Source organism: Xenopus laevis, chromosome 9_10S (genome assembly GCF_017654675.1).
Source record: "Xenopus laevis strain J_2021 chromosome 9_10S, Xenopus_laevis_v10.1, whole genome shotgun sequence".
Classification (NCBI taxonomy): Eukaryota; Metazoa; Chordata; class Amphibia; order Anura; family Pipidae; genus Xenopus; species Xenopus laevis.
This window is the reverse complement of record NC_054388.1, coordinates 87,830,565-87,846,815: the sequence shown is the minus strand read 5'-3', so window position 1 is coordinate 87,846,815 and position 16,251 is coordinate 87,830,565. Positions and strand designations below refer to the sequence as shown.

General features: G+C 38.6%; 1 protein-coding gene across 1 annotated transcript in view; it reads left to right on the top strand.

Annotated features, from left to right (window-relative positions):
* The first annotated feature begins 294 nt into the window (after nucleotides 1–294).
* shisa9.S (shisa family member 9 S homeolog) overlaps nucleotides 295–16,251 on the top strand; it is a 209,403-nt gene continuing 193,446 nt past the window's right edge. The window contains exon 1 of the mRNA XM_018239095.2: nucleotides 295–1,081. Coding sequence (XP_018094584.1) covers nucleotides 564–1,081 — 518 coding nt within the window. The 5' untranslated portion in view covers nucleotides 295–563. The remainder of the gene's footprint in view (nucleotides 1,082–16,251) is intronic.

The window sequence follows — 16,251 nt, the reverse complement described above, 5'->3', positions numbered from 1 at the left end:
TTGGCAAAGGAAAAAAGTGTTTCTGGGTATTTTCTTTTTTAAAGAAAAAGCCATTCTGTTCTGTTATTGTGTGTGGGTGATTGTTTTGGATAGTGTGCATGCAGAAGTGATAAGTGCAAGTGGAAGGGGCTTGTGTGCTGCTCACCTTATACAAATCCAAAAGACATCCTTCCTCAGCTCTTGGATGCACTCCCTCCTTACTCACGACCCATGTCATCCCTCCCTCAGCCACTACTCCTCCTCTATCTCTTCCTCCCATTCCCTCCTCCTCCACCCTCGCTTTCTTTCTCTTTACACCACTCCAAACAATTCAGAATCCCCTCTGCTTTCCTCGATTCCACAAGTGCAGAACAGCAAGTGCTGCAGAGACATAGGGAAGATAACAGTGCGAGGAAAGAGAGAGTATTATCCCAGCTGCCAGGTGAGGGGACTGCACTGATCAGCTGTATTATTGACAGTGAGCCTGTACTGATGGGCTGAGGACCTCTATCTTTAGCTCCCCATGGTTGGCCATTACTACTTTGGATCTTCCATATCAACCTAAAGGAAAGCAATTACTTATCATGAAAGGGATTAGGGCGATATTCTATTACTTCTTAGTGGATCTTTTGACTTTGCTCTGCTGGGCACAGGGCAAAGGTGGCCAACACTTTGGAAGCACTGTGGTGGTGTCTGATGTCAATCTTTCCAACCATGGAGACCAAGGGTCATCAGAGCCCCCTCAGACTGCTGAGGGTTGCAGGGGTTATTTTGATGTCATGGGGCAATGGGACCCACCATTCAACTGTAGCTCGGGGGAATTTCTCTACTGCTGTGGCACTTGTGGCTTCAGATACTGCTGTAAGTTCAAACAAGCCAAGCTGGACCAAAACACCTGCACTAACTATGACAGACCAGTCTGGATGCAGCCTGGGAAGACACCCCCTAAAATTGTTGACCCTGCGCATGACCCCACTAGGGATAAAACAAATTTGATTGTCTACATCATATGTGGAGTAGTGGCTGTCATGGTGCTTGTTGGGATTTTTACTAAATTGGGACTGGAGAAGGCTCATAGACCACAGAGGGAAAATATGTCAAGGTAGGTTTCAATTGTCTTTTTAACCTCCTTTCATCAGCAGAAGGCTTCTGTGCATCCTTGTGCCGTTCCTTTACAAGCTTAGATATCAGCACAACTCAATCCCTTTACATTACTGCCGCCCTTAACTTTGTTTAAGTACCTACTGTGTTTTCAAAGGAAGCAAGTGAACTGCAGCCATAAATATGCAAGCCTGCATTTACAGTGCAATAAAGGCGCTTGCTTTACAGAAATGCTTACTTTGCAGTAAAGATTTTATTGTGCAGGTAAAATAGACTGAACCTGCAATATAGATGCCCCCCTAATAAGAGGAGTATTGAAATAAGTGATGATCATTTCTGTGTACATCATCTGCCCAGTGAGCAAGAAGCAATAAGGTCAGATGGCCATCTACATTATCCTTCTCAACCTATTTAATAATGTCGTCTGTTGCTATCTTGCTGTGATATTAACAAAGATATCTGCCACCCACACACTGAGTGCAGAAATACCTCTTGTAGCGTATTTGTTCAGCAACTGGTTTATTCACTCTCTCCTTATCAAGCTGGAAATTGTATACACCTGCACACACACACAATTCTTGTTTAATTAGGTTACACTCCTGTCTCTTTAGAGACACCCTCCATGCGCAGTTTCAATTTCAGGGCGGGTGAAAGCATGTAACGTCTTTTCCCTAATGTGATTAGAAATTAACTGCAAATCTGCCGAAATGAAAGAGAACAAGTCTATGGCTGGGGGTAATGCCTTTCATCTTCTGGCCAACTGTGCTTTTATTTATGATGGATCTTTAGGACACATTAGCTCACGAGCTTCATGGGAGACTAGGAAATAAGCTTAAAAAGGAATACCTGCCATAAAACATAGGTGGGAAAAATACACACTGGAACAGGGGAAAGTGTGTCTATGAAAGAAATAGGACAAGACGGAGAAAGTGCGAGTGTGTGTGTGTGCCTCTGGGGAGCATTATGAAGAAGTAGCTGCAAGTGAAAGCTCACCAACTCAATGTTTTGCTTTACTTATATTAAGAATCTATTATAGGTCATTACAATAGACATCATTTCCTGGGGCATGGAAACAACAAAATGTAAAAATGTTGGGGGGGAAACAAAGAAAAAGAAGGAAAAGAGCCTGTTTTGGTAAAAAAAAAAAGAGAGAGGGAGAGTGAGAGGGAATGAGACAGAGAAATAATGCACAAATGTGAGTGGCTGTGGAATGAATGGGTGCTAATGTATGAACACAAAGAAGGTAGAGTGAGAAGAAGAGAGCACGTTGGGAGAGTACAAGCAGAGAGAGAGGACAGAGAAAGCAATGTGTGGGCAGTGGGCAGGTTGACAGTTTGGGACAAAAGCCCATTTCTATCAGCATCTCAGCATTCAGATCGTGTCAGCTTCAGTGCGAAGACATAACATATTTTTAACTTTTCTGTGCGATCTGATTCATTATGCAAATCTCAGCCACATGATAGCAGATGGAAGCATGTTTAGAGATTACAAGGTTTGCTTTCCTATGAATTTAAAATTAACAGCAATATTTAGTTCCTTCGCTCTCTCTCTCTCTCTCTCTCTCTCTCTCTCTCTCTCTCTCTCTCTCTCTCTCTCTCTCTCTCGCTCTACTGCTGGGTTTCTTTATAACCTCCTATTGATTCCCCCATATTGGAAATCTCCCTTTGGGAAAAAGGCAAGTATAAACACTGTCTATTCCCACCGGTGAGTATGTGTGTATTACTATACACATAGAAAGGATTTTGTGCCTTTTGCTTTATATCATATCTACATATGAACAGAGGGGATTTTAATAAATCGCTTTTCATACAAATCTATACACTGTAGGCACAGCGGAAATTGTAGGATAATGCTCTCTAAATTGATAATCAATGCATACAGCACTATATACAGCTGTTTTTATGCACCCACATTTTATCTGAGTGTATTTACGTGTGTTTTTGTTGGCTTGTGGGCCTGACATAGCCTACCTCATGGTTACATCAGGCCCATAGTTGACAGGTGAGATTGATCAGCAGAGCAAATTCATGTACTTGAGAACAGTTGGCGTGGAAGGTCCAACTTTGAAATACCCACCCTGCTTGGACCAATCAAATAACAGCTACAGAAGGGACAGAGCAGTGCAGCTGCCATCCAATTCCTAAAGAAGGCAGGCTTTTCAGTGCGGCGGTTTTATGGTTCCTCCTTCTGTTAAGTAAGAGTTCCACCCCAGTTACAGTTACAGGGGATTGACTGCCGACAATGAGCAAGCCAATAGACTTCTATTAAGCATCTAATGAAACAGGTTATGTCAAACCTGCAATCCTCCTCTCTGTAGATTATAACTCTTTTGGGGGAGTCTTGAAGATGGGCTCAGGGTTGTTGTTTCACCCTTTTGTGGGATAGTGGCATTTAGCAATTTTAGCAAGTTTTTTACATGATTCTGAGTTAACTGCCTTTTAGTTTTTGCTGTGGGTTACAGAGTTTCTTGGAAATTAGTAACTATTACCTAGTGGTGCAGCTACCATGAGGAAGTTGTTAAAGGTTGCCCCATGGCACCTGCTATTACCCTGCTGTGTATTAGGGCCATTCGATTTAATTGCAGCCACTGCTTATCACTGTGCCTCAGTCAATATATTGCTATTCAGTATAATGCAGACAATTTAATATATATATAATAAATGAGATGTGTGTGTATTTGTTTATACGCAGATCTATAAAGCTCCATGAGTTATTCTGTGTGTAGCACTTTCTTTACAGACTTAAAAATGCCCGGTATAATTGTATTTATGGCGGGGCTGGAACTACGGTTCGCAAGTGGCATGTGCTTTGGAGCGCAATGCTGGGGGGCGCAAGGCTCATACCTACCAATAGTCCACGTCCATGTCCCGTCACTGGCCACTGGTTTGAAGCTTGGTGACATGCACTTTGGGAGGGGAGTGCTTTACACCAGTGACCAGTGAGGTAACATGGGCCCAGACTCAGGGTAGAAATTGGCTACTATTTTATCCAAAAAAATGCTCATAACCATAACGAGTTCTATGCCACTTGCACGACACACGCATGTGTATAATGAGCTAGCCAGGAGACTTACTCATTACATGCATGTAACCAAACATGGCTGCCTATCCCTCCTGATGTGGGTGGCCTAGTACTTACTACAAGCATTTTTGGGCCAAAATAGTTTTGTTTCCAAAACCAGAATGCAGACTCTGTTTGTCTTCACCTGTGATGGGGGGAGCAATTTTCCCCACCCATATACTTGCCACTTTCTCTTACTGTACTCATTGTTTGCATCACTGTTCCCTGCACAACACACTGGATTGAAAATCTGGCACAAAGCACAGAGGGAAGCCCTGGCAAGGGCAGAAAATCCCTATATTTAATTCCTGCTGTAAGCACAGGGCTCCCTAGTGCCCATTTTGCTTTCTGTTCCTTGCCTCTTCTTAATAAATAAACCCCTTTTGTCTGTTGCTCAAATACAGATCTTTAAAAGCTTCTGTGGGTGTTAATTTAACTACAGCTCTATAAATGTAATCAAGAGATTTGCTATTTATTCCTTATCTTGTAGACATATCCAGTATTTGCATGCAAATTATTTTCTTTACTCTTTATGGTATGTTACTGGTGAACTACTACTACTACTAATATTTATTTGCACACAGAGTGAATTAATAACACTCCATTTAATAGTAAACTGTATTTGAATTATTTATTGCATATCCAGTAAATATTATATTCTTATGGTTTTTTTTCTTTTCTAATGCACTTACATTAAAATAGATACATTGATTTCACTTTCGGATAATTTATTTTCTCCTCTGGGAAACTATATGTTGTAGACAGTTTGATTAATGTCCTTTTATCAGCCTTACTGGTACTACTCAAGGGGTTGAAAAGGGAAAACTGTATTGCATGAATAGATCCCCTTAGGAATAGCCAGTCCTGTGCAACAAGGCCTGTTTTGCCAAAGCCAAGAATTTCATGCTAAATTTGTGCTTTTATGACATGATTGCTCGTGATTTCTGTGATGGTTGATTTAACCTTTCACTGTCAGCTTGTACTGCAGCTTTTGACTGCTCTGCCAGTGATTTCGGAGGTAGGATCATTGTGCTGTTTGAATAGTTAGAAAAAGAGTTCTGGGAAAACACCGAATACTGTCTGGGTTGGGGTGGGAGCAGACATTGTTATGTTAGAAGTCATATGATGAGAAACAAGTATAACAGGTTTCTTGGGCTATTTAAAACCAAAAGGGTTGATGTCCAACAATAGGCATAGAGCATGGTTACATTGGACTCTGATACACCAGGATGGGCCTTCGCCAAATGGAAGAAATGAAAGTATGGTGTAGTGCAACTACAACTCCCATATGCTACTGTGCATGAAAGAAGAAATGAGAGGGCACCAGGAGGTTCTTGCAAAAAAATAAAAAAAACAGTTTATTTGTCCAAGACAAATAATCCACAGGTTCTGGTATAGCTGTATAATACAACTATGCAAATTACAACTAGCTACATGAGTATCTATCCAGCAACTAGGGAGATCAGGAAGTGTAGGGATTTAAAGCCATAGGGGCACATTAAGTGCAGGGCCTGAACTAGGGTTAGCCAAAGTAGGCAGCTGCCACGGGCAGTTTATTCTCTCCACTCCCACCTGTTGATCTAAGTTCAGAAATTTGCGAGCAGGAGTGGTCTGCAGCAGGGGGATGGGATTGGGTTAGAGTAGAGTCCTGCATCAGGTCTGTTACCCATGGAAAATCTGCAACATGGTGGGGTTTTGGGCAGAAATACCCCATTTCACTGACCATGGTCCACGTGATACGCTGTTGGGGTACTCAGGCCAATTGCAGGCTTGCATTTCCCCACCCTCCCAAGTTAAAACAAAAATTTTCCCCCTGACCACTTGATCTTCCTACACAGTGATGCAACTTCCGGCCTCCAGTGACATAACATCCAGGCTGGGCTAAAATGGCTGGGCTAAAATTTAAGGCAGTGCAGGTAGGTTCTGGCAGTAGGGACAGGGCACTCACTAATCAGGTTTTAAGTTAGCGGGTCCAGGCTGTGCATATTTTTTCTGGTTGAGTCCATCATCGCCTGATTTGGGTCACCAGGCTGGGCATATGTCTGCCCAACAGGACATGTGCAGGTTAGGGTTTGGGATGTGACATTTTCACTATGTGGGTAAGCAGATTGTGTCTGTTAAAATATTCTTATTTAGCAGCTTGTAAAAGGGGGTTTCATAAACCACCTAGACAAAGACCAGTAAATCAAAAACTCCCAATACATAAATCACGGTCACCTTTACAAAAAGGAAAATATTTGAATACATGGACAATACTGTAGTGTTTTTAAAAAGTCTGTAGGCATTTGGAAAGTGGGTGTGCCAGCTGTCAGGCTTCTGAATATTTGTTTATAGACCTGCAACTGAAGCCAGTTCTTATATGTACTTTTATATGTACCATAAAAATTAGGATTTCTCAAAATAGATATTTAAAAAAAACGTACTGTGTGGCAGTATGGATGTAATTGATGGTTGTTCATTTAATGTTACTCAGACTTTAATATGTGCAATAGATGTTAGGAAGGAGACATTGGTTTGGGTTTGCTTGTCTCCTTGTGACCTTGGAGAAGTCCTCTCTAATACTGCCTGGAGCTTGGTGCCTTGATTACTATACAGCTCATTAAAGGGTACAGAAATGATAACCTGCAAACTTCCTACTAGCCTTACAGGTGCTGGAGGCGGTTATTATTTTCTGTTTATTTATATAGCTTCAACCTGTTACCCTGCTCTTCAGATATTGTTAATCATTTATGTGGGTCCCTGATCCAACAGAGCTTATGTTCTAATGCCTTTATTAAATTAAGGCACACTATGGTCAGATTCTTCAGGAGCCAGTTAATCTACCTGTCTATTTTTGTGGGAGGAAACTGGAGCACCAGAAGCCATTCAGTCACATGATAGTTTCTTTATTGGAATTTAATCTAGGATCCTAATACCAGAAAATAGCAATGCTTAACACTGAGCAATAGCCAGAAGACTAATTTCCTCTCAACATTGCATTTATCTAAGCATTGACTCTAATGGCCCACCATGATCCATATATATATATCTTTATATATATACATCTTGAGAAAGGTCCCAGCAGAGGACCAAAACGTTGATATAATAAAGGAGTATTTATTTCAAAAATTCCCTGTGCACCGTCATCTACTTACCTATATATATATATATATATATATATATATATATATATATATATATATATATATATATATATATATATATATATATATATATATATATATATATGTGTGTGTAATAATTCCAAATGGGCAGCACACCGCCTTTGCAGCTTACATCGGGTGCAAGGTAAATTAAATAGATAATAAAGTAGAAATGACCAGCAACCCCGAGTTCTTTGGTGAAAAAAATCAAAATGTATTCAAGTTACATGTAAAGCCATGTAACTTTACATGTAACTTGAATACATTTTGATATTTTTCACCAAAGAACTCGGTGTTGCTGGTCATTTCTACTTTATTATATATATATATATATATATATATATATACTGTATATATATATATATATATATATATACACACACACACACACACGTGGGTTTGTTCAGATAACTCCCTGGCCTCTTCATCCACCTGTATAACTTATTTACCAAAAAGAATAGCTTGATTTGTACCTGTTAAATGCCAAGATGGTGAGTTCTCAGTTTAATTGATGGTGCACCTTCACCCCACCTTGGTACAGACTCTTTTTTTTTTTTTACCTGTATTCAGTTTATTAGCCTTCTTATTCTGCTAACTAAAAAACATCTGGTTGTCAAGGTCACTGACCCTGGTATTTAAAAGGCAGATTGACCACAGGGCTTCAGTTTTTTTCTTTTATCTTTTTTATACTTCTGTTCAGGGCATCTACTATTCATTTTCCCTTCTGGCTTCCTAACTGTTGCTTGGATTACGGAGAATTAAGTCAAACCTTTAGGGAATTGGTGCACAATGCTGGTAACTGTACCATTGTGAATCAAAAAAGATGTATCCAAAACAATTTATTGAGAGGAGAAAAATACTCACAGTTCACCCCAGTTGATGAGTGCAAAAATCTGGAACAGCAAAAAGGTTGGGAATCCTCTCAAAAAGTAAAGACCAAGATTATAATCAAAAATTCAAATAATTTATTAGGACATACGGGTAACCGCATAACACGTTTGGTGCTTACTGGGGCACTTACTCATAGGCTCTATAAGTAAGTGCCCCAGTAGGCATGAAAGGCGTTAGGCGGTTACCCGTATGTCCTAATAAGTTATTTGAATTTTGAATTATAATCTTGGTCTTTACATTTTGAGAGGACTCACAACCTTTTTGCTGTTCTGGAGAATTAAGCCCTAGCTTGCAAATAGGTATTACAGCCCAAGCTTGCTGCCCAATAAAAGAAATACCCCCAAAAAGACCATTTAATATTAGTCCTAAAATATCACTTTATATATTATAATTTAGCATTAAGGTAAGATACTGCTTTGAGGTGTGAACCATGCCTTTACTTTATTTGTTAATGAGGTTGTTGATAAAATAATCTGTAGGAAACGTACAAATTTATTTATAGGTTTAATAGAAAATGAGAGAATGTATGGGATGATTTAGATTTGATAATATTATAAAATAGAAATTAAAATGAATTTGGACTTGAGGAGGTGTGGAGGAATGCTTTGGGCATTGCAGCTTAGGAGAATGGAATTGAAGGATAATTCATGGATGACTGGCTGTGGACCATATGTGGATACAGTGATTTGTCTTCTAACAGTAGTGCTATTGCCAAGGGGTTGTTCAGATTCCTGCTTTGTAGAAGCTGAGTTCCAAATGCTGAGATATTGGCTCCAGTGTGAGCTGATGTAACCTCAGTAACCTCAGTAACCTCAGTCCCTTGATTAGCTCTCCGACTTGTACAGTAAACCCTAGCAACAAGGTCAGATTTGCCATAATATACAATGACATTACTGAATTCACTGTATCAGATGGATTGTTTGTCACATAGCTATTAAAGGTTAAGTAAAAGTCCAACAGAGAGCATTCTTAGATTCACTTCAGAAGGATTCAGTGGTGATGTAATTACAGTTAATGGAATGGAATGTTGCTTTGTTTGTATTACACAGGTCAATTGTGCTGCAAATTGATTAAAGCAATTTCTAATCAATAAGCAGCACATTTGAATTTCTATTTGATATGAGAGAAGGCAGCTGAAAGCTGGTGTTGCACTGTAGATATTGCTACAATACTTGTGATTCAATGACTTCAATATTATTCTCGACAACAAAGCTTGAACAACTGGCATTTGGGACTAGCTTGGATTGGCCAATAATTTAGCCCCCAATCGATCCTAATTACTATCTCGGATAGCTTACAGCACAGGTCCTGGTAAAAAATTTGCAGAAAAACATTAAGTCAATAATGTAGAGTTGATTTAATAACTTTAGAGGTAAAAGCTGTGCTACTACAGGACATATGTAATCTAATGAAAAAGCTCTCCTTAGGATTTGCAAACCAGCTCAGCTAGGGACATAGCTACTCTACATTTGTGATCCTCACTTTCCCACTGATCATTTATATTCTGTGGCTTTTACCCAGATGCAAATGTTGTCGCCTTTTTAATACAGAATACTCATTTATGGTATTAAGTATTTGGACAAAGAATTTGTTATGAGAAAAGTAATAGGTTATTCAATAGAACGAGCAGCTGGAATAAGAATTATGGTGATAAGTTAACCTGCAGAATCCATGTCCTGGATCAACCCATCCTTTACATAAACAATAGTGTGGAATTGGATAATGTTCTTGATTTTGCACATATTACAGTGGGACTAAGAGTGGATCATAGTAATGATGTTATCCAGATGAAAGCTATTCTAACAAACATGTATTTTGCATGCAGGACAAGATTTATTGCTTTGTTTTGTTCATACATCCCATCAGAACAAATGGACTATTTTTTTTATAAACTCTCTTAACCCCACATTATATATATCATGCAGAATCTGAAGGAGTTTGCTAAACTTGATTGTTATAAATACTGGAGTAGTGTATTGATTCAAAGTGACTTCTAGCAATGGTAAATGATTTGCAGTGTGCATATTAAGTATCTCTGTTTTACAAAAAATATTTTGCTTAATGGAAAACTATACCCCTCAAACAATGCTGGTCTCTATAAAAAGATATTGCATAAACCAGCTCATATGTAAAACCCTGCTTCATGTAAATAAACCATTTTCATAATAATATACTTTTTTAGTAGTATGTGTCATTGGGTAATCATAAATAGAAAATTGCCATTTTAAAAAATAAGGGCAGCCCCCTGGGATCGTACGATTCACTGTGCACACAAACATACCAAACAAATTACACTTCTTCCTGTTACAGTTAGAGTTGTAATATTTCTGGTCAGGTGATCTCTGAGGCAGCACAGAGACCATCATTAAATGGTGGTTTAAGGCAAGAGATGTAAAAGGGCAATATTTACTTAAATACATACACCAGTTTGATATGATTCTTTAATATGTCACTTAATTTGTTGCTTAATTATTCATTTTGGGGGTATAGTTTTCCTTTAACCCCAGTACTTTCTACAACTGATAATTGCAACTCTATGCTGTATGTTTATGTCTTGTAAAGGATTATTTACTGACAGGGTGGAAAAATCAAGCTCTTACCTCCATATTTTACTCATTGTATTCATGGTGGGTGGGTGGGGAGAGGCACATAGTTTTCTGTAATTTAGATTACCAGTATACAGCCCCCTCTCTTTAACCCCTTTCCCTTTACAATTTGTTGTGACTGTTTTATAAGCAGAGGTTCATTATGCAGGGGATTGCCTGTGCACTGTGTCTACCTTGAAAGGACCAAATATGGAGTCACTTCAGTTTCCCTGCTTCTACTGTTTAGCTCTAGAATGAACTAGGGATGCACCGAATCCAGGATTCGGTTCGGGATTCAGCCAGGATTCTGCCTTTTTCAGCAGGTTTTGGATTCGGCCGAATCCTTCTGCCTGGCCGAACCGAATCCTAATTTGCTTATGCAAATTAGGGGCGGAGAGGGAAATCTTGTGACTTTTTGTCACAAAACAAGGAAGTAAAAAATGTTTCCCCTTCCCATCGCTAATTTGCATATGCAAATTAGGATTTGGATTCAGTTCGGTATTCAGCCGAATCTTTTGTAGAGGATTCGGGGATTCGGCCGAAACCAAAATAGTGGATTCGGTGCATCCCTAGTATGAGCACCAACCTCAGATTTTTTATGATTAAAATAATAAGCAAAAATTATATTTAGCCCTATGAAATGAAACTCAAGGTGGTATACTGTCCCTTTTTTAAATTATATCTTGTGAAAATCCATCTCCACAGCTTCCTAAGGTACAATGGACCATATAAATGACTAATAGTGATGTGTAGGTTGACCCTAAACCCACAGGATCTGTGGTTTACATGCAGGTTGGTGGGTTTGGTTTTGAAATATGCCATCCATTGCATATTCGGGTTAGGTGTGGGTCAGACAAGAGAAGTATTCTCCAATACATTTCCTGAAGACACAACACATCTTCTCTCTTGGAACCAAATGCACAGGCAGGTATGACCTTAACTCACAAAATGTTGCCATTGAATGAAGATTCAGGTTAGGGTCAGTTCCATTTTGAGTTTTTTCCATTGCGTACATCACTAGTGCCTAGCTATAATCAGTGTTTATATGTGTATCTTCATGTACTGTATATATTTATGGCTCTTTGCTCATCATGTGAAACATGCATTACCTTCATCATCGAACTGTGAACAATATACCTAAAAATGAACCATAAAATAGTCAAATGAGTACTGGGAGAGGAGGGTGGATATTTGATGGGCAGCAAGTAGAATTGTGGGGTCTCAATGGCAGTCATAAGAAAATGAAAGCAAAGATTTTATTGGTTGCTATTGGCAGTTGCACTTATGTAGTTTAGTACAGATAGATCATCTATTATCCAGAATGATTGGGATGTGGGATTTTAGGGGGTCTTTCTGTAATTTGGATCTCCATACCTTAAGTCTGCTAAAAATCATTATAACATTAAATAACCCCCGTTGTTTTGCCACCAATAATGATTAATTATATCATAGTTGGTATCAGCTGCCAGGTACCATTTTGTTGTCATGGGGTAAAATGAAATAGTTTTCAAACACTGAATTCTTTGACTAAAATTGAGTCTATGGGATATGGCCCTCCTGTAATTCTGAGCTTTATGTATAATGGGTTTCCAGATAACTGATCCTATACCTGTACCTATATTAATAGGTCAGCCCTATAGTGTAATCTCTCAATTTGCAAAGAGTGATTTAAAATGCCTTTGTAAAGTGTTAAGAAATGAAAGTCTGTAAAAACCAGTGAGGAGTTAGCTTTAGCAGCTCGAATGGCAAAACAAAAAACAGATGATTGTTTATAATAGGTTACTAAGTCAGGGCCTACTTTTCCCTGTTTCTGTATGACCTGTGACATTTTTATCAGTTTTACAAGCTAGTAAAGATATTACTTCAGAGGTTTCTGTAATTCTTCTGTGCTCCCTGCCAGGCACTTGGTATTTATTAAGCAGACACATGCTGTCAGGAATTTGCATGCTATTTGAACACGCGTTGCCTTCGAAACAAAATCAGCATGAAAAATTTCCACTACAGTTCAGCATTCTCCATATATATCTGTGAGATATCAGTGATACCTTCCGGGTCCTTTGGTTTTCCTTCCACACTTCAAAAACGTTATCCCTGATGAAACGGACCCTAAAGTGTGTGTAATAAAACCTTTGATTGTAAGAAACAATTTTGGGAACTCTCTGTCAGTGGTGGGATCAGGCTACTTGCACAGCTGGAAGGTGCAAATGTGACAGGGGAAGGTTTAAGAAATGAAATTATGAATTTGGGAGCTGGCTATGACTATCATGCAAACCACATCTGTAAATAAGAAACAGTTTATATTTAAACAATAGTTTTGGTCTAAATTTCTATTTTGCTAAAAACAAATAGCAAGCATCTTTTGTAAATGTTCAGTTCCAGCCATAACCTACATTAAAAAAAAACGGGAGATTTAATTTCTAACGTCTGTAGATTCACCGAATGAGAAGAGCTATGGGATCCTTATCCAGAAACCTGTTATCCAGAAAGCTCTTAATTGCAGAAAACTCATGTCTCATAGACTCATTTCACTTTTCTCTGTAATATTAAAACAGTACAGGTATGGGATCTGTTATCCGGAAAACCATTAATTGTCTAAACTGTCTAAAGGCCATCTCCCATAGATTCCATTTTATCCAAATAATACACATTTTTAAAAATGATTTCATTTTTCTCTGTAATAATAAAACAGTACCTTGTACTTGATCCAAACTAAGATATAATTGATCCTCATTGGAAGCAAAACCAGCCTTTTGGGTTTACTGATTTTTTAATAGACTTAAGGTATGAAGATACAAATTACAGAAAGATCCCTTACCCATAAAACCCCAGACACGAGCATTCTGGATAACAGGTCCCATACATGGGCATAACTACAGAGGCTGCAGGGGGGCCCAGGAGGTATAGGGGCCCCATGAGGTCCTAATTCATATACTATTTCAATAAATATTGGTAAAACAGGTCAACCTCTAGACTTTTTGGGGACCTGAAAAATAAATTGCTATGGGGCCCCATAATATCTAGTTACGCCACTGGTCCCATACTTGTAATACAGGAGGAGATTCATTTATTACAGTGCCTGCACTGAATTAGTGAGCCTTATTAAACACAGCTCATGCTATTCTCCATACATACTGTGACTCATGGAGCATTCTGGGAAAGACTTGCTCTAATGGAACCTTTTTTTTATCAATTCTTTATTTTCTCATTTTTTAAAAAGAAAAATGGGGGAGGGGAAGGGGGTAGAAAAAGAGAATAGGGAAGGGGGAGAGAAGTATGGTTCCAATTCACATTATGTACATTAAATACAGTTGTGACACAAAGCAACAAGTTCTAAGTCAAAATCTATGAAGACAAAGGAAAACAGAAAAACATGAAAAGGGAATAAATAACTAAAAGGTCACGTAATTCATCTATTATTGTACCTCCTATTAAGAAAAAAAAAAGAAAAGAAAATCACACGAGTGTTAATTTATCGTCTTCATGAATTCTACCGAGGGATGCCATATTGTCCAATATTTATCACTTTGGTTATGACTAAGACAGGTAATTTCCTCCATTTGTCTTACTTTTTCTACCTTATATAGCCACTCTTTACTCGTTGGAGCGTCTATTGACTTCCACTTTATTGGAATTAAAGCTTTAGCCGACTGTAATAAATGAAGGGTAAGTGGATCTTTTAATGTTGTACTCCTATCATGTTTCATGTTCAACAAGATTGTCTGGGGCATATCTATTTGTATGTCTTGTTGTGTAACCTCGTTTATTATCTGGAGAACCTCTTTCCAGTATGCCTCAATAACTGGACAGTTTATCCACAGATGCATGTGGTTTCCCTCCGATATATTACATCTCCAGCATATATCAGTATTATTAGGGTATAATCTTTTCATCTTCCTTGGCATATAATGCCATCGTTTTAACAATTTATATGCCGCTTCTCTAGTTCTGGCGGCTTTTGATGTCTGAAATATGGATTTAAGAATAAATCAGTTATCTCTATGTTTAATTCTTCTGCCCATTCCTGACGTTGAGAATCTAGGCCTACTGACAAGGTTTCTACTAAAAGTTTATATCGTTTGGAAAGAGGTTTAGCGAAGACCCTTGAAGAAGAGAGTAAAGTTTCCCACTCTGTTTCAGTTCTTTGCCAATCAGTAGATACTTTTGACTTGAGATACGCATACAATTGATTATATCCCCATATATCTCTGGGGTGGCTCTAATGGAACCTTTTAAAGTTGTTGCATCACCACTGTTTTCAGTTGAGCCCTTTAGAATCCTTGACATACCCAACAGAAAATAGCAACGCATCATTCAAAATAAGGCCTTTCCAATAATATAAAAACGTAATGTCGCCCAACGAAACAGGTAAGATAACTGGCTGAATCATTCTGTCACTCGCTTGGACCTATATATTTTATTGTTGCACTACATTGCAAGCATTGAGTCATAAAACAAAGGTCTGGGTCTCCATATTCTTTCATTTCATGAAACCACCCTAGCTGTTATCAGTGCGTGCCTGACTGCTCATCGTACGCTGCTCATTATCTTTTGTACAGTACAAAGCAACTGGCTGAGACTCAACACTTACATTATGATAATTTAATAAACACTGTTCAGGGTTGTCTCTACGTCTTTATATTTACTGACAATGTGGTTAGGATAATGGGAAAATACAATTTTAGTTTAATTTCTGGTGTAAACCTTACACTCAGAGCAAAAACATTTCGAAGGCACAGCATAGATAACACACAGCTATAATTATGGTATAGAGGTCCTGTACGTGGGATCTCTTTGTTTTTCTGTTAAACCTTTAGTTACTCTGGATGGCTAGACAATGTCTGATTGAGTGTCACTTTTTGGGAAGTATTTTATTTTAATTGGCATCGCTGATCCTGCCAGCTCCCATTCACCAACTCAATAATAGATCTGTAAACTTGGGCTGGCAGGTATGAATCACCTTGCCTTTTCAAAGATGGCAGCAGTGTCCTTGTGAAAGAAAAGAAAAACGTTGATTCTTTATCTCTTTATTTTCTGGAAGAGTTTCTTTGATGACTTTATCCGGAACATTGTTCTATTTTTGAGATGAGCACTAAATTTAAAAGAGTAGTAGATCTGTCTTATGTCCATTGTTTCTTTGTTTTGAGCTGTACAGCTGCCCTAAGGCACTGAAGAGGAATTGTCCATAGTAGCAATCTCTGAACGTCTATTTTGGTCAAACGGGTCTTATGAACCGCACACACCATAATTGTGTAAAGGACTGTTGTATTTGCTAACATGTGCAGCACATCCCCCACATCCCCCTTTTATTGTAGTGAAGTATGCAGTATTCAGCTGCATTAAAAGGGTTGTACGCCTTTAAACACTTTTTTCAGCACAAAACATGTGGTTGGAATAAACACCTTTGCAACAAGCACTACTTATTGTCTCTGTCTCAGTTTACTTTCCTATATGCATTTCACTATTAGGCTACGGTTACACTGGTGCGATTTGGG